The sequence below is a fragment of the Cotesia glomerata genome, linkage group LG9, assembly GCF_020080835.1.
Source record: "Cotesia glomerata isolate CgM1 linkage group LG9, MPM_Cglom_v2.3, whole genome shotgun sequence".
Classification (NCBI taxonomy): Eukaryota; Metazoa; Arthropoda; class Insecta; order Hymenoptera; family Braconidae; genus Cotesia; species Cotesia glomerata.
This window is the reverse complement of record NC_058166.1, coordinates 18,079,266-18,097,790: the sequence shown is the minus strand read 5'-3', so window position 1 is coordinate 18,097,790 and position 18,525 is coordinate 18,079,266. Positions and strand designations below refer to the sequence as shown.

General features: G+C 29.8%; 3 protein-coding genes across 3 annotated transcripts; 1 reads left to right on the top strand and 2 right to left on the bottom strand.

Annotated features, from left to right (window-relative positions):
• Nucleotides 1-8: 8 nt before the first annotated feature.
• On the bottom strand, nt 9-2,060 carry LOC123271155 (piggyBac transposable element-derived protein 4-like). Its single transcript, XM_044737389.1, has 2 exons — nt 1,790-2,060; nt 9-1,708 (listed from the first exon to the last, which is right to left on the bottom strand). The coding sequence occupies exon 2, from the start codon at nt 1,690-1,692 to the stop codon at nt 571-573; it is 1,122 nt and encodes a 373-aa protein (XP_044593324.1). The 5' UTR covers nt 1,693-1,708; nt 1,790-2,060; the 3' UTR covers nt 9-570.
• A 2,304-nt stretch (nt 2,061-4,364) lies between these two features.
• LOC123271157 lies at nt 4,365-6,115 on the top strand. The gene is made up of 2 exons (XM_044737391.1): nt 4,365-5,539; nt 5,881-6,115. The coding sequence occupies exon 1, from the start codon at nt 4,591-4,593 to the stop codon at nt 5,536-5,538; it is 948 nt and encodes a 315-aa protein (XP_044593326.1). The 5' UTR covers nt 4,365-4,590; the 3' UTR covers nt 5,539; nt 5,881-6,115.
• A 1,834-nt stretch (nt 6,116-7,949) lies between these two features.
• On the bottom strand, nt 7,950-16,866 carry LOC123271153 (cytoplasmic aconitate hydratase-like). The gene is made up of 12 exons (XM_044737387.1): nt 16,713-16,866; nt 16,409-16,501; nt 15,810-16,119; nt 15,462-15,721; nt 14,548-14,681; nt 14,309-14,480; nt 13,994-14,211; nt 11,861-12,020; nt 10,601-11,214; nt 10,332-10,468; nt 10,085-10,232; nt 7,950-8,930 (listed from the first exon to the last, which is right to left on the bottom strand). Exons 1-12 carry the CDS (start codon nt 16,717-16,719, stop codon nt 8,511-8,513), a joined length of 2,673 nt encoding a protein of 890 aa, XP_044593322.1. The 5' UTR covers nt 16,720-16,866; the 3' UTR covers nt 7,950-8,510.
• Nucleotides 16,867-18,525: the final 1,659 nt, after the last annotated feature.

The window sequence follows — 18,525 nt, the reverse complement described above, 5'->3', positions numbered from 1 at the left end:
AAGGAACTTGGACATAAGTTGCATCTCTTTTGCTTTGGAAGTCTATTGTCGACAAACTCATCGCGAATGTCCATTTCTTCTGGCAACTCACGAGAATCCAAAAACTCTTCAATCGTATTTCGCAGACCTATCCTCAGAGTAGGTGTTGCCAATCTTTTAATCAAAGTAGGTTTAACTAATTGCAACGCCAGCTCTCGAAGATAATCGAGTCGTTTCAGAGGTGCATTGAATTGATTAAGATTGTATAAAATAAAAGAATTAACGCCAGCCTGATCGAGCATTCCATAAAAAGATCTAACAGGCCATCTACTTGTCTTGCGAGCTGTCGTGTATTGATGACATTTAAAATCATAACGATCGGTGCCGCCTTTGGTCTTGTTGTAGAATTCAATCATTTCCGGTTTTCCACTTCGTTCATCTATTTTACCTGTTTGATGTATCGACGATAAAACTAATACAATTTTTTTTTTCTTAGGATTGTATGACAGTAAGGTTTTTTTTTCTAAGTAACAGAATCTAATATTCGGAGTATCTTTGGATAAACTTTTGAATTGAGCAGGAATCTCTCGTTTATTTTTTTTTTATTGTACCTATCAAAGATAAATTGTGCTCTTTTTTCATCATTTCTACAAGGGACAAAGAGGTAAACCAATTATCGCAAGTTATATTACGTTCGGTGTTGTACAATGGCTCGCTCAATTTGCGCACGTAATACGTAGGAATCGGTTCGCCTTCTAATCTATCAGTAACAGTTCCGCAGTAAGGGATCGCATTGATCATATAGTGAGTGCTTGCATCATTCAAAGAAATGATTTTTAAACCATACTTGTCTGGTTTAGAGGGGATGTACATTTTAAAAGAGCATCGACCTCGAAAAGAAAGCAACTGCTCGTAAATAGTGGTATTTGTGCCGGGCTCGTAGTTGTCCATACAATTTTTAATAAATATTTCCCAGATCTCTCGTATGTGTGTGAATCGATCTGTTGCTTTCCTTTCGGCTCGAGTATCTTTATCATCGAATCGCAAACTTTGAAGAATAAATGTAAATCGATTTCTAGACATTGTCGCTTTGAATAAAGGCATAGAATGGATTCCCCACCAATTAATAGTTTTGCACTTGCTCAACTTATGCACTCCGGCATAGTACAATAAACCAAACGTAGCTTTCAATTCTACTTTATCAATTATTTTATGTACTGACGTATCTAATCTAACGTTATTTTGTCTCATCACAGTTATTTCCCTTTCAACTTGCTCGTTTGTATGTTTGACGATGATATCTAAAATTTCATCGGTAAATAACACGCTCCAAGCTTCGAGCGGTGTTTTAACACGTGTCGCATTACCTTTAGTTGATGGCGCGAAAGATTGTTGTGACTGCGATCGACGGCCCCTCGATTCCGGAGCAGAGAGATTCCATTTGTGCCCGCTCTTAGCATGCAGGTATGAAGGGCGGCCGCGTTTGCGCGGCGGGGCGCCTCTCGGAGCAGCTGCTTCTTCTTCGCCTGACAGTGGCTCTCCTTCAGATTCTGCCTCTTCTTCGGCGTCTGTTTCAGAATCGTGGGAACTTTCCTCTTCCGCATCTACGGCGTCGTCGGTGTCAGTGTCGTTCTCTGTAACGCTGTCCTCCTCGTTTTCATTGTACAACTCCTCCAAAGCAGCAACGCTTCGAGTGATTCGACGCGTTGCCATGTTTTTAATGCGTGTTCTGTAATAAAAAATTACAAGAAACAAAATTTAATGAATTATAATTCACTACGAGCAGCAAAGATTTCGATATAAGACATACGTTCAAGTGATTGAGATCTACTACAATACTTCGCTTACACCATGTACAACGCGTTATTTTGAGGTTAGAATCTACAAAATTAAGTAAAGAGTACGTATTCTTACTTACCTTTTTATTCCTCAGCGGCAAACAGACGAAAATTAAAACTTTATATTTTTGAAAATTTTGGATTTTGTAACGTTGGATACGGACTGGGTGTACCACACCCGAACACAATGTTCATATGTGTCTAGCTCGGACACAAAGCGGAGACTGACTCTGCCGCTTGGGCCTCTAATAGTCCCCCTAATAGGTCCCGGGGCAGCCCAATTTTTGCTGCCATTTAGAGCTGAACGAACTTCATTCACACTGACTGCAGGGCTCTCTTCATCAGCATTCTGTCTACGGTGTTCCCGACAGAATGCTTTAAAGTCGTGCAGAGCTGGAGTATTGGCGTTCACGTTTGGTTGATCTCCATACAACTCAGTCCAAAAAGCTTCCACCCGCTCAGGTGTTGGATAATTCCCGGTAACATCGGTCTTTGGTGTCAGAAAGCGTGAAGGGCTGGATCGAAACAACGAGTTGTCGACCAACCGCTTCAGCCTTTTCTCTAGTGACTTTTTGGCAGTCACTAGAGCCCGCAATTTATTGAGAGACTCTTCCTTGATGACAAGAAGAGTACTCTTATTCAGTGTGTGATGACGCCACCGAAGTTCAGCAGCAATGCGCCGAATTTGGGGCGTGTATGCTCTTTGAGTTGTTTCAAACTCAATCACACACTGAATGCGGGAGACCTGTTTCCGGGATCTGTCAATTTTGAGTCCAAGTTGTGAGATGCGCTGTCTCAACCTTGCCTCGATCGAGAGACAATGTCTCTCTCTCGGAAAAGCCGAAACTGCTGCACCATACACAACCTGGCTCACAGTGAGCAGGGTGGAATCCTCCAGGATGTTTGCACGGAGATCTTCATTTACCGCTTCTAGCTGTTGTTGGGAGTAAGTTATCTTTTTAGATATACTTACTTGCCGTCCTATAAAGGAATTTTTGTCATCCAAGGAGGAACGGCGTCGCTCTTGGTGTAATTGCGCCGGAAAGGAAAGTCTATTAGACTGCCTTCTATCCGGCACAAGCGATCTTCTATTACGCCGAAGATAAGCGGCATAATTACGCAGGTGTTTAGGCGTAAAATGCTCTAGCTCCGGATGCATATCACTCCAAAGAGTGTGCATCCGGGCCATATAACCACTCACCCCCGGCTCGCTACGTTGGTAGCACACCAAGAGGTCGACTCGTAGTTCCTCCGTCCACTTAAAGTAAGTCCTTAAAGCGCCAGGGTCGTCATCGTTCATCGGGTCCGGCGTGCTCCTCCCACCTGATGAATGGTCCTCATCCGAAAAGGACCGGTTGTGGGGAGCACTTCTGAGATTACGTCTTGTTGTAACTCAGTATTTCAATGCAGTGGGTAGTTGGCCCACTGCATCGGCTACGTCGTTCGCCTACAGACCTGGTGTTATGGTCTGCGTTTCCCGCGATGCGCCGCTTGGAGGCCACGTAGCAAGCACCGCTGGAGGCCACGTAGCAAGCACCGCTAGCTATTTATTATTATTATTATTATTATTATTATTATTATTATTATTATTATTATTATCATTATTATTATTATTATTATTATTATTAGTATTATTATTATTATTATTATTATTATTATTATTATTATTATTATTATTATTATTATTATTATTATTATTATTATTATTATTATTATTATTATTATTATTATTATTATTATTATTATTATTATTATTATTATTATTATTATTATTATTATTATTATTATTATTATTATTATTATTATTATTATTATTATTATTATTATTATTATTATTATTATTATTATTATTATTATTATTATTATTATTATTATTATTATTATTATTTCGTTATTTTTGTGTTAAAAAGTATTTATAATAAACCTGTAGTACTCAATTTAAAATGAATAATCATAACAACTTAATTTTACAGAGCCATGTCAAATCCAGAAGATCACCAGATGGTTTCTGAACCACACCAATCTGTAGAGGAACTTTGTCAGATATAGATAATTTTTATTTTTCCAATACATTAAACAACTTTTTAAAATATTTATTAAATACTTATTAATTAATTATTGAACTTTTTCTAGTGGCTAAGTATCACATATGTCGTACATGTCGCTGCGATGAGTTTAAGGTCAACCGGCAGCTGTAACCGCTTGGACCCTTCTATTGTTTGCGCAAATTTTTTATACCTAGGTTGACTCTGTTATTCTATTATATATATATTTATATATATATTTATGTATATATAATATATATTTATTTTAAAGTATATTTAAGTTAAAATTCACAGTACTCTGTTAGTATTTGATCGTACGTTAACACCTTAGTATCTAAGATGGATAGGAAAGGAAAAAAACGTGGTACGAAAAGTCCGGGAGATCCAGGCATTAAGCGAAAATTTCACGGTAATAGATACACTGCTGAAAAAGATCTAACATTTGTGAGCAAGTCTGCTGAAAAATTAAAAAATAAAGAAGATATTGAAGTATAGCCATTGATGAGAGCTCAACGTACGCTCTTTTAAGTTTTACTTTAGTATTCAGTGCTTTAGAAAGTGTTCTGATTTGTAAAGCTTGCAAGAGTGATATAAAATTTCTTAAAAAATCTCAAGTTGGATTGGGATTTAACTTGTGTATTAAGTGTAAGTGCGATGAATTTGCTACCATTAATTCTTGCCCAAAAGTGAGGAATGCGTTTGAGGTCAACAGACGTCTTACTTTTGTTATGCGACTACTCGGTGTTGGTTTATCGGGTATAAACATTTTTTGTGCCATGATGGATTTGGGACCAGGGTTAAGTAAGAGCGGATACTACAGTATCCTTCATACAATACATATTGCTGTTAAAAGTGTTGCTAAAGTTTTATTTCGTAAAGCAGCACAAGAAGAAAAAAAAGAAAATGAACAAGAAGGAAATATTGCAGATGAAATAACAGTTTCGGGTGATGGTTCATGGGAAAAACGTGGCTTTACGTCACTACTAGGTATCGTTTCTTTAATCGGAAAGTACTCTAATAAAGTAATAGACGTTATTGTTAAATCTAAAGTTTGCAAAGCTTGTGAAAAGTGGGTGGGTAAAGAAAATACAGATGAATATTTAGAATGGTACAAGGATCACCAGACTGAGTGTACGGCGAATCACGAAGGAAGTTCTGGTAAGATGGAGGTTGACGGAGTTATTGAAATGTTTCGACGATCCGTTGAAGAGCTCGGTGTAAAATATAAAAAATATATTGGTGATGGGGACTCCAAAACTGATAAAAATTTACTAGAAGCAAATATTTACAATAATGATCCTAAAGTTGAAAAAAATGAACGAAGAAACACACAGAATAATAACGAGGCTTTTAATAATTGTGTTTGGAGTTTTGCACCAAAACATATTTTTGTAGGCCAAAAAACGTTAGAAATTGCTGCATTCACTGCAGCATGTATATTTAACGAAGGATTTTTCCCAGTACTAAAAATATTGGAAGTCATGGACGTTACGCTCGGCCCGTGCGCTGTCGCGTTTTCAAAATCTTACAATAAATCTCGGATTGCAAAAGCGGAAAATGCCACAGCAATGTCATCGAAAGAAGCCCGAAAGAGTCGAAGAGCGGACAAAGTTGCGGAGAATGATGCCTATGAAGAGGATGAAGGCATATTATACGCTCCAGGCATAGACGATTGACGTAAGTATAAGTTTACTTATGAAAATTTGTTGTTGAACTTTAAACGCGTTTTTGTCAAAACATTGTTTTTCTGGTCGGCCCGGGTCCTAACTTTTTTTCTACTGAACCGATTGCTTTCAAATTTTAACAGGCTGTTCTACACACTTATAGTTCTCGTCGGTACTAACGACAATTTTTTTCACCACTAACTTTTCATTTTACAACCCTTTCTTTGCTAAAATAAAAGGACTTTTTTTTTCAAAGTCCGCCATTTGTTATTTACCCTTGAAATTTAACTTCAGTAGTTCCGACCAGAATGACATGTCTATAGATTAAGAATAATCAAGAATATTTGATTTCAGATAACATCAAGAGCCAAAATCACCCGGGCCACCCACGTGCATTTTTTTTGAGGTTCCAACTTCGAGTGACAATAATAATAGTAATAAACTATTAAATTTTTTCAAATAAATTTTTTTTTATATTTTCAATATGTAAATAAAAACACTCTAAATATTCAAGATAATTCATTTTTATTTTCCTATAAAAAACCACCCTCCAAAGAAGTCATGAAAATAGGCATAAGTTACCAGACTACTACCTTAATTAAATTAAAGTCTTGTATTTGACTTGGCAAAACCGCTTGCGCAGTTACCCGGCGCATGAGTAACCGCGGTTTTTTAAATGCTAGAAGATCTTAGTCATTTTAGTTAGCCAGCAAACATAAATAAATTTTAAGTCAAATGTTTACCGGTAATTTAGAGTGCTATATTTTTTATTAGTCATTGTTAATAATTATTTAATGAGTAAATTTATCAGAAATTTCCTCAAAAATGTTATTAATCAATTTAAAAGCTTAATTTTAAGATGCATAACAAAAGTATTTCATGAAAATTAAGTTAGCCGACAATAATAATAAAGTTAGCCGACATTTTTGATTTTTTTATTTTACTTAACTTATTAAATTATAGCTAAAAAATATTTTTTTATTTTAAAAAATTGCACTTATAGTTTTTGAAGTTTTTCACAAATGAAAAAATTTTTTTTTTATTTTTTTGCAATAATTTTTTAATAAAAAAAAATCATAAAAATTTTTTTTATTAAAAAAATTATTACAAAAAAATTTGGAAAAAAAAAATTCATTTTTTAAAAACTTTAAAAACTATAAGTGCAATTTTTTAAAAATATTATGTAGTTCTAATTTAATTATTAAAAAAAAAATTAACAATGTCGGCTAACTTTAGTATTATTTAAAAAACTGGCCCTTGAATTGTTATTAGAAAATTTTGATTAAATAACGATTAAATAAAATTAATAATAAAAGTGTTTATTATTTCCCAGGTACGTTTGCCACCAGCTGATTCAATTCCTCATTTTTTATTGTTTCTACAAACTATCACTACTTACTGCATAGAATTTCACGTACAAAATCTGGATCTATAATAAAAATTTCTTTAATAAACTCATTATTATTTAAAATTGTTAATTTTTTTTTAGACATTAGAAACTGATCATTTACAAGGATAAGAATTTTAGAGCAATCAGCTGTTTTCTAAAAATAAAATGTATCATTATATTCATTTTTCTTTTTTTTTTTTTTTGTAATGATTAATTGTGTAAAAATAAATATGAAAATAAAATTAGCCGACATCTAAAAATTTTAATAATTTTTTTTATTACAAAAAAATTGAAAAAATTTTTTTCATTTGTAAAAGACTTCAAAAACTATGAGTGCAATTTTTCTAAAATATTTTTTAGTTCTAATTTAATAAATCAAAATCGAAAAATCAAAAATGTCGGCTAACTTTATTAATATAAACAAATTACTAGTAAAAATTCTTTAAAGCATTTTTTTTTACTCGAATTGAATTGTTATAAAAATAAAATAATTGACAGCTGTCATCTCACTCCAGTATCATCAAAAATTTTAGCCACTAGAGACACTAAAACTCATCTTTTATTTATTTTTGTAAGTTCAAAAAATTTTTGATTAAAAATTAATGATTTATATTTTAAGTTTAGAAATTTTCTTAAATATATCAATATAAAAATAATTATTTATAATACTTAGCTGTCAAAAATTATCAGCTGTTAAAACTCCAAGTACAGAATATTTATTTTTTATTTTTAATGAAAATTAATTTAGCAAATATTTTATAATTTTAGTGACAGCTAACTTTAATATCATTTCATTTTATGACATTAAAGTTAGCGAGAATTTTTAGATTTTTTTTTTAACAAACAAATTTGTTCAAAAAAATTACTTTTAAAAAATTGCATTTTTAATTTTTTAAAATTTCTACATGTCAATTTTTTTTTTTTCTAATTTTTTTGCCATAATTTATTTTAAAAAAAAATTTTTTTAGTTATTAAATATCTGCTAAATTTATTTTCATTTTATTTTAAGGATATAAAATAATAATTATTTCTATTTTTAAAATCTAAATTTTTATTTTACAAAACTGTAATAATTAAATAATATTCCACTGATATTAAACCATTAGCTAACTTGTATAATTTTTATAATTAAAAAAAACCCCATAACAAAAGTCCTTAAAATTGATTAACAGTATAAAGCTATTAAATACGATAAATAATATAAAATTTGAACCTAACATGTAATAACAGAGACTCCTCAAAATTAATGGCACTGGAGTTAGCTGACAGCTTTCAATTTTTGTATTTTCACAACAAAATTACTATAAAAAATTTTTTTTAATTTTCACGTGGAATTTTTTTTTTTAATAGTAATTTTATTGATATAAAATTATAAAAAAATTTCTGTCAATTAACTTCAGTGTGAAAAAAATTTTAATAACTTCCTCAATTAATTATTCATGATTTCTATCAATATTTAGCTATAAAACAATTTTAAATTTACATTACACGCTAATTTATTGTTCATAGCTAAGGCAATCTTTAAACAATATGACAAAATTAAGCGATAAATCTTATTGACAATTTCAATTATATTTCTTCTAAAAAAAAAAAACTAAATCATAGTTCTGATCATATAATTAAGGATGCCGCCGTGTTTGAAATAAGTGAGGTCAACTTCAGTATCGAATCTCACAATTACATCAAACTTTTTCCCCGTGTCAGTTCGTACTGTAATTTGCTGATGAGGCTGACAATTAGCAGGAATGTCTATATCGAATAACTCAAAACCAGTGAGACCCAGAGTTTCAGCGGTCTGTCCGGGTAAGTATTGCAGCGGTACGATTCCCATTCCGACTAAATTTGATCTATGTATTCTTTCATAAGACTCGGCAATAATTGCACGAATTCCAAGAAGATAAGGACCTTTGGCTGCCCAATCTCTTGATGATCCTGATCCGTATTCTTTGCCGACTAGAGCTATCAAAGGAGTTTTTTCTTTGATGTATCTTTCTGCAGCGTCGAAAATATCCATCTGTAAAATTTATTAATTATTAATTAATAAATTAGTAGCAACCTTGCAGTCACTATGTGACTTCCGTGACTTGTGAAATATAAATAAATAAAATTTTGCTTTATTAAATTAATGACTTTTGTTAAATTCCACTGTACTTTCTTAAATATTGACATTTTTAAAGATATAAGCTGATCCCGATGTTACACTCATCAAGAGCTTTCATTTGAGTACCCACATGCATTTTTGATATATTTTTCATATATACATATATATATATAAATATATGAAAAATTGATGTGGGTACTCAAATGAAAGGTCTCGATCAGTGTAATGTCAGGGTGAGCTTATATCTTTCAAAATGTCAATAGTTCACGAGATACAAGGTCATTTCTTAATTATTGACATTTTTAAAGATATAAGCTCATCTTGATATTACACTCATCGAGACCTTTCATTTGAGTACCCACATGGCAATTTTTATATATTATATATATGTAGTATTTGTGAAATATATAAATATATATAAATATATAAAATATATGAAAAATTAATGTGAGTACTCAAATGAAAGGTCTCGATAAATGTAACATTGGAATGAGCTTATATCTTTAACAATCTCAATAGTTCACAAGATAAATGGTCATTTCTTAATTATGTGTCTAGAGATAGAGCATTTTCTAATGCAGCCTAAATACTTATAATAAATTGACTATCGGTGAAAATAAAATGAAACCTTGAAAAGGCACAAATTCAAGACCTTTGCAATGATATAAATTTTTCTAAAAAAACCGATTTTATCATAACTATCCTCGACACAAAATTTTTCTTATTCTTTCAATAATATAGATAATAAATTATATAAGAATTAACAAGTAGCCAATTTTTTTTTTTTTTTAATTGAAAAAATTACTCAATACTAATTTTAACAATTCCAGATTTCTATAACAATTATATAATGAAAAACTATTCAACGAAAAAATTCTAGATTTATAAATTATAAAAGTAAATTTTGAAAACATTTCTTGTCATAAAAATTCCAATAATTAATTTATTATTTCTCAGGATTTTATTCAAAACTCTAGTAATTTCAGTATCGTAAAATAAGCGAAAAACTGACAATGAAAAAAATTTCAAGGTAAAACTAAGTATCCTATAAATCATAACTAACATACCTCTTCATTACTAGGTATGTAGAGAGTTTTCGGGCCAGGTTTCCCAATAAACTTATTGTCTAAACGAATATTAGCAAAGGTCCCTCGAACCATAACGGCATCATTTCCTCGTCTAGCTCCATAAGAATTAAATTCTCTGGGTGTCAGTCTGTAATGAAGTACCACAATAAGCCAACAGTACTTACAAAAAAAAAAAAAAAAAAAAAAAAAAGACAAAGTAATAGAAATAAAGAATGAGTAATTGTACCCTCGCTTAGCCAAATATCTAGCAGCTGGCGAATTCCGAGCGATGCTTCCAGCCGGACTTATATGGTCAGTAGTAACCGAGTCCCCAAGATTAAGTAAAACTCTAGCTTTATGAATATTTTTCGCCTCAGGTAATTCCTTAAATTAAAAAAAAAAAACCATTGTATTATTTTCAGCACAAAAGAGTAATTACTTTCCAAGTTTATGACACGGCTTAGCTTAACAATAGAGAAAAATAAATATTCTGAGAAAACGATAAAATCAAAATACCTTTTGAAGGTTTTCAAAGTACGGAGGATGCTTAATGTAGGTAGAGTCTTCGTTCCAAGGATAAAGCTGACCCTCTGGAGCGAAGAGACTCGCCCAGCGATTGCTGCCTTTCTCTATTTTATTGTAAACGCTCTTGAACATCGCAGGTATGACGTACTGCTGCTCCACCGCTTGGATCTCAACGCGCGTTGGCCAGATGTCCCGCAAAAAGACACTAGACCCGTCGGCGCGGCGACCTAGAGGCTCTGTCTCGAAGTCTATGTCCACTGTACCCGCAATCGCGTACGCAATCACGAGCAATGGTGAAGCCAAGTAATTAGCTCGGGTACTCGGGTGTATTCTGCCCTCAAAGTTGCGGTTTCCCGACAAAACTCCGCAGCACACTAGCTCGTTCTTTTCTATCGTCTCCGCGATTGAGTCTTCCAGCGGACCGCTGTTCCCGATACATGTCATGCATCCGTACCCGACGATCTCAAAACCCAGCTCGGTCAGTGCCGGGATCACTCCGCTTTCTCGGAGGTAGTAGGTTACCACCCCGGAACCTGGGGATAGAGATGTTTTTATGTACGGCGCTACGGTCAAGCCCGCTTCCACCGCGTTTTTCGCTAGAAGACCTAAAAAATTATTTTTATTATTATTAATACCTTGTATCTTGTGAACTATTGAGATTTTAAAAGATATAAGCTCATCCTGATGTTACACTCATCGAGACCTTTCATTTGAGTACCCACATCAATTTTTCATATATTTCATATATTTATATATATTATATATATGTATATATGAAAAATGTATCAAAAATGCATGTGGGTACTCAAATGAAAGGTCTTGATAAATGTAATATCAAGATGAGCTTATATCTTTAAAAATCTCAATGATTAAGAAATTACATATTATTTTGTAAACTAAGAATATTTTGAAAGGTATAAGCTCATTCTGATGTTACACTCATCGAGACCTTTCATTTGAGTACCCAAATCAATTTTTCATATATTTCATATATTTTATATATTTATATATATTATATATATGTATATATGAAAAATGTATCAAAAATGCATGTGGGTACTCAAATGAAAGGTCTCGATGAGTGTAACGTCAAGATGAGCTTATATCTTTAAAAATCTCAATGATTAATAAATTACATATTATTTTGTGAACTAAGGATATTTTGAAAGATATAAGATCATTTTGATGTCATTTAGTAAATTAATTTTTTAATAATAATTTAGTGTTTTTAGAAATATTTAGTTATTTTACCAGCGCCAAGCATTACACTCGGATTACTCGTGTTTGTACAGCTTGTTATTGCTGCTATTACCACTGAGCCATGCTTTAGAGAATATTCTTGACCTTCAAATGTAAATTTACCCTCGGTTTTTATTTTATCTGGCGATAATCCGTATCCTTTAAATCCAATCTGAAAAACAAAATTAATTGTTAATAAATAAATAAATTATTTAATTTATTCAAGCCAAAAATTTCATTTTTTTTAATGTAATTATACTGAAAAAAAAATTAATTATTAATAAATATACAAATAATTTATTTAATTTATTCAAGCCAAAAATTTAATTTTCTTTTTCATACAATTAAGGTAAAAGACTCAGTCAATGACACTGGCCTAATTGTTTGACACTCGCAATTTTTTTCTAATTAAAAAAATTAAATGTTCTAAAAAAACCAATTTTCTTAAAATTTATAATTCAAAAATTATATTTATTAATTTATTAGAGTTAATTTGTTTTTTTTTTTATTTAAAATAAAATTGCAAGTGTCAATAACTAGGCCAGTGTCAACAACTGGGTCTTTTACCTTATACTGAAAAAAAAATTAATTATTAATAAATAATAAATAAATAAATCATTGAATTTATTCAAGCCGAAAATTTGTTTTTTTTTTAAATACAACTATACTAAAAAAAAAAAAAATGAAAAAAAAAAAATGAAAAATTAATTTTAATCAAGAGAAAAATTCTTGAACTAAAAAAATAATTTAAAAAAATTTTAATTGTCTTAGAATTAAGACAAAAAATAATTTAATAAAATTAAATTTATTTAAATAAAAAGAAAATTCTTAACTTAAAAATTTTTTTACTCAAATTCAAAAAAATAAAATTATTTATTTTTTTTTTTTTGTAAAATTGACTGCAATAATTCCTATTTTATAATTCTACATTTAATTTATTAATCTTAATTATTGTTTAAATATTAAATTATTAATAATTTGAATAAATTATAAATTGCAATTCTAAGAAGTGCAAAGGGCGATGATAAAAAAAGTGGGGAGAAACATTTGCACTTTGCATGCCCAACTGGCAAGTTAATGAAAACTTTTTCGACCAATCAAGTGTGCAAATAGGTAAGAAGCAATTAGGAAGGGCCTAGCAGTAGTGGGAGCAGATTTTAGGGTATAAATTGGCATGCTCACTCAAGGGACGCCAGTTGCTAGCCAAATTTTACCTCGAGTAGTAAGCTTTAGTTTAGCATTTGGGTACAAGTATCCTTCCACTTACAGTAACTCAAAATGTGACTAGAAATGATACTCGTGTTTAAGTGTTAAAATTTTTAATTAACTATTTTATTTCAGCTTAAACTTCAAGTATCCATACTTTCGAAACCGTGGCATTTCTCTAGTCCCAGAGATTTAGAATTGTGACTAGAGGAATGCTCGTCTTTGAAAGTAGAACTCAACGAGATCATCCAGAACTTCAAGTTCTTCAAGTCTGCTTCAGTGAATTTGTCTTTGGTAAACTAGCTGTATGTAAGATTATTCCATAAAGCTATTTTACTAAAAATAAATTCATTTGAAATTTACAACGAGTGTTTTTTTTTTTTTTTTTTTTTTTTTTTTTAATTTAAGTTAAATCGGTTTGAGTGCAGGGATCTAGGGAAGTGATTTGTCGCTGTGATAGCAAATCACAGCCCTAGTTCTCCGTGATCTTACCGAATATTCATCATTATTATTTTAACAAATTTATTATTATTTCTTAATAAATTATTTCAACAATTTAGACACACAATTGAGCTCATTATTACTAGCGAACTGCAAATTGAAATGTCACTGGAAGTAATGGCTCTATTAATGTGTCGAAAATCAACGATAAGATTTTTTTCTATTTACTTTAATAATAATAATAATAATAATAATAAATTTTTACTAAACTGACAATTTATAATAATTAAATTTAAAAAATTTATATAAAAAATAATTGGTCTTTACTATGAGTAATTTTTATGAATACAAAGATTGTTTAAAGTCTGTCGGCATTAATTTAATTTGTTAAAAATTTTTTTAAATTTATTATTTGATTTGTATCTTGTACCGTGCATCAAGGAAAATTTTCCTAAAAATTGTACGTTGAATAATAATAAATTTAATAATACTAAGTACCTTATTAGTGAGACACTGATTAAAATCTTGTTTCATATCTGATACTGAAACACGATCGTGGGGTCTTTTTGGCCCGCTTACACTTGATACCACCGTCGCCAAGTCCAAGGTTACTGTTTCAGAAAATATCGGGTCTTGTAATTCATTACTGTAATCTCTTAACATTTTTACAGCACGTAAATATTTTTCTATACGCTCTATGTGTTCATCGGAACGACCTGAAAAGTTTTTAATTAATTTATTAATTAAATAATTAATTATAATTAATAATTTTAATAACAATATTGTGGGTGATTTTAGTGAAAATAAAATTACCAGTTTGTCTTAAATAGCTCAAACTTTGTTGATCTACAGGGAAGAATCCAACAGTAGCACCGTACTCTGGACACATGTTTGAAATAGTTGCTCTGTCTGCGATACTTAATTCAGACACTCCTGGGCCGTAAAATTCAACAAATTTTCCAACAACACCCAGCTGTCTTAAATTCTAAGTAATAATTTAAATTAAAATTAGCAAATTATAGAATTAAATAATTAATTAATTTGATATTTACTTTGGTGATGGTTAGTACAAGGTCTGTAGAGGTGACATATTGGTTTAGAGTCCCTACGAGTTTGTATCCTATGACTTTGGGTAGCAACATTGAAACAGCTTGGCCCAGCATGACAGCCTCAGCTTCAATTCCACCTGAATTATGATTAAAATTAATTAATAAATATAATGATTAACTGGCAACCTTGCAGTCACTATGTGACTGCCGTGACTTGTGAACTATAAATAAATAAAAGCTTGGTTTATTAAATAGTGAATTTTGTTAAATTGCAATGTACTTTCTTAACTATTGACGTGTTTAAAGATATAAGCTCATCATGATGTTACACTCATCAAGAGCTTTCATTTGAGTACCCACATGCATTTTTGATACATACATATTTATAATATATATATAAATATATGAAATATATGAAAAATTGATGTGGGTACTTAAATGAAAGGTCTTGATGAGTGTAACATCAGAATGAGCTTATATCTTTAAAAATTTAAATAGTTGACAAGATACAAGGTCATTTCTTAATTATTGACATTTTTGAAGATATAAGCTCATCCCGATGTTACACTCATCAAGAGCTTTCATTTGAGTACCCACATGACTTTTTGATATATTTTTCATATATACATATATACAATATATATAGATATATGAAATATATTAAAAATTGATGTGGGTACTCAAATGAAAGGTCTTGATGAGTATGACATCGGGATGAGCTTATATCTTTAAAAATGTCAATAGTTCACAAGATACAAGGTCGTTTTTTGATATAAATACACTGGCCACAAAAATTTGCTTATTCTCTTAATAATATAGATTTAGCAGATTTAACAACTAATTTTAATTTAATTTAAATTTTAAATGAATTAATTTTTTCTTTTTTGTTAGTAAAATAATAAATTAAAGACACTGACCTACACCCCATCCCAAAATTCCAAGACCATTAATCATAGTCGTGTGTGAATCAGTACCAACAACGCTATCCGGATAAAGAAGATTATCCGAATCAAAAACGACACGTGCCAAATACTCCAAATTAACTTGATGGACAATTCCACTTCCTGGTGGGACTATCAGCATGTTTTTCAGAGCCTTAGCTCCCCACTTCAAAAACAAAAATCTCTCCTTGTTACGTTCAAATTCCAGGTCTTCATTTTTCTTTAAGGCGTCTCCGCTGTTAAATTCAAACAATTTAAATTACATAATAACAAGAAAAAAGAATAATTAAGTAAATGTTTAAAGTAATTAAAATAGCAATCCACCTGCGGACAAAGTCGACTTGGATCGAGTGATCGATGACCAAGTCCGAAGGACAAATTGGATTTATTTTATTCGGATCTCCGTCTAATCTTTTAACGCAATCTCGCATTGCTGCAAAATCAACGACCGCTGGAACTCCAGTCAGGTCTTGCAAAATTACTCGGGCTGGCTTGAATGCTACCTCGACATCATCGCTTGCCTGGTTCGTCTCCCAGTCGAGAATTTTTTGGACGTCTTGGTCTTTAACTTGGAATCCATCGCAATTTCTTACTGCACTTTCTAGCAATACTCTTATTGAGAACGGCAATCGATCTGTTTAATTTTTTTTTTCATTAAAAAATTATTCTTATTATAATTAATTTTTTTTTTAATATTCAAAATTAAAAAAAAATTTTTTAATTAAAAATTTATTATTATTATTAAAATTAATTTTTTTAATAGAAAAATTATAATAATTATTATTAAAAGTGATTTTTTTTTATTATTAAATATTTAAAAAAATTATTATTATAATTATTAAATAAGTAATATAGGTTATTAAATAATGATATGATAAAAAATTCAATCATGTTAATAAATCTCAAAGGTCATATCCACATACCGTATTTATTTCCGAATGATGATATGTCATAATAACTTCGTTCTTTACTATTTACAACAACTGTTTTCAGAAGATTATCATAAGGGTTTGGCACTGAAAAATAAATGTCAACAATTAGAACAATAACAGACTTGTTTACAATGTCATTGATAATTATTTCACCATTAAATCATTGTTACTATTTATTTTTTTCTCAAATGAAAGTCACAAAAATTTATTCTTATGATTATCAATAAGAGTTTAAATATTACTTTATTAATACAAATAGATTTTATTATTTAAATAATAAATATTTAATGCTTACCTGCCATGACTGACAAGCTACGTGTCACGTACACCGTAGAAAGTGGAATGATCAGTGTGCATTAGACAATAACTGTTGCATGACCTGCTCGTCTGATCAAAAGTAAAAAACAACAATGGCAGATTTACTAAACTGCGATCTTGGCTGCTGGTTATTTATCTTCAGCTGTTAAAAAATTTTACATCTTTTATAATTGTACTGAGAAGAGAAAAAAGTTTTAATAATATATAAATAAAAATATTTATAAATTTTCTTTTTACAGAAATTAAAAAAATAAAATGTAAAAATTCAGTTTAAAATATTAAGTTTTATTTTAAAGGATTAAAAATTAGTAATTAGCTTGAAGATTTTAAAAGTGATTGCGGAAAAGCAAGTAGTTAATGACATGTCTTCCAAGAATTAGACAATTGTATGAAAGATATATATAATAATATTCAACATATAGCTTCTTTAAACTTTTAAAATGTAAGAAAAATAATTTTCTATCAAGGATCTGAATTGACAACTGTAAAACATAAATAATTATTAAAAGCTGATAAGCACCAAAATAATTATACACTTTCTTGATTGAGCAACTGAAAACAAATATTTTTATAATCTTTATAAAAACTTTTTGATAATATGATAAGTAATAATATTATTTAATGTCAGTTGTGCATTCTTTAAATACAGGTACACGTGTTACTACGTCGTTTATTATTTGAAGCTGATAGTAAATTACAGGAGTCATATTTCAATGATTTTGAAATTTTTCCACGATTTTTATTCACCCGCCGGCATTTTTTATTTTGGTAAACTACATATCTGGAAAAAAAAAAATATTTAATAAATGTTTTCTTCATGAAGAAACTTCAAATTTTACAATGATTAAAAAATTGTAAAAAAAATTATATTTTTCTGAAACAATGAAAAATGTGTTGTAAAATAATTATTTGTTAAAAAATAAATCGGCATTAAATATACAGAATATGCAAAAATTAAAAAATGTCAAATCGGCATTTTGCAGTGAGCAGTTGACGTCAGTCAGCTGATTTTTTTTCTTGCAGCGCAATATTATTACTATTATAATTGTTTTATTTAAGTTTTACTTGTAAAATAAATTTTTTCTTTGTTAGTAATTTAGATTTGTTAATTTAGAAGAAGAAGAATAAATTATTCGCACTCATTAGTTAAAGGTTATGGTTACAGGTAACAATTGCAATAAAATAATCACACTGAAGTTGACAGAAGTTAGAAATTTTTTTATAATTTTATAACAGTTAAATAATTATTAAAAAAAAAATGAAAATTAAATTAGCCGACATCTAAAAATTTTTAGAATTTTTTTTTATTGAAAAAATTATTAAAAAAAAATCTTGAAAAACACTAAAAAGTATTTTTTTGTTCTAATTTTTTCAATAAAAAAATATCAAAAAATTAAAAACGTCGGCTGACTTTATTATTATATATAAAAAAAAAAAAAAAAAAAAAAAAAAAAAAAAATTAATAATTAACTTAACTTACAAGTAAAAATTATTAGAAGAAATTTTTAGAAGCATTTTTGAATCGCAATTGTTGTGTTATAAAAATATTAAAAATTTGACAGCTGTTAGCTAACTTCAGTATCATAAAAAAAATTTTTGCTTGTGAAAAATCGATTTTAAATGCTGTAATAATTTACAATATACTTTCATAGTAAAAAAAAGAAGCTATTTCAATTTGGTAATGATATTTTAATGAATTTCTAAGTATAAATACACTTAATGCGTCAGAGTTAAATACTCTGGGATTTTTAACGGTCATTAGTTTAATAGCTCTTTAGTTTTATCATAAG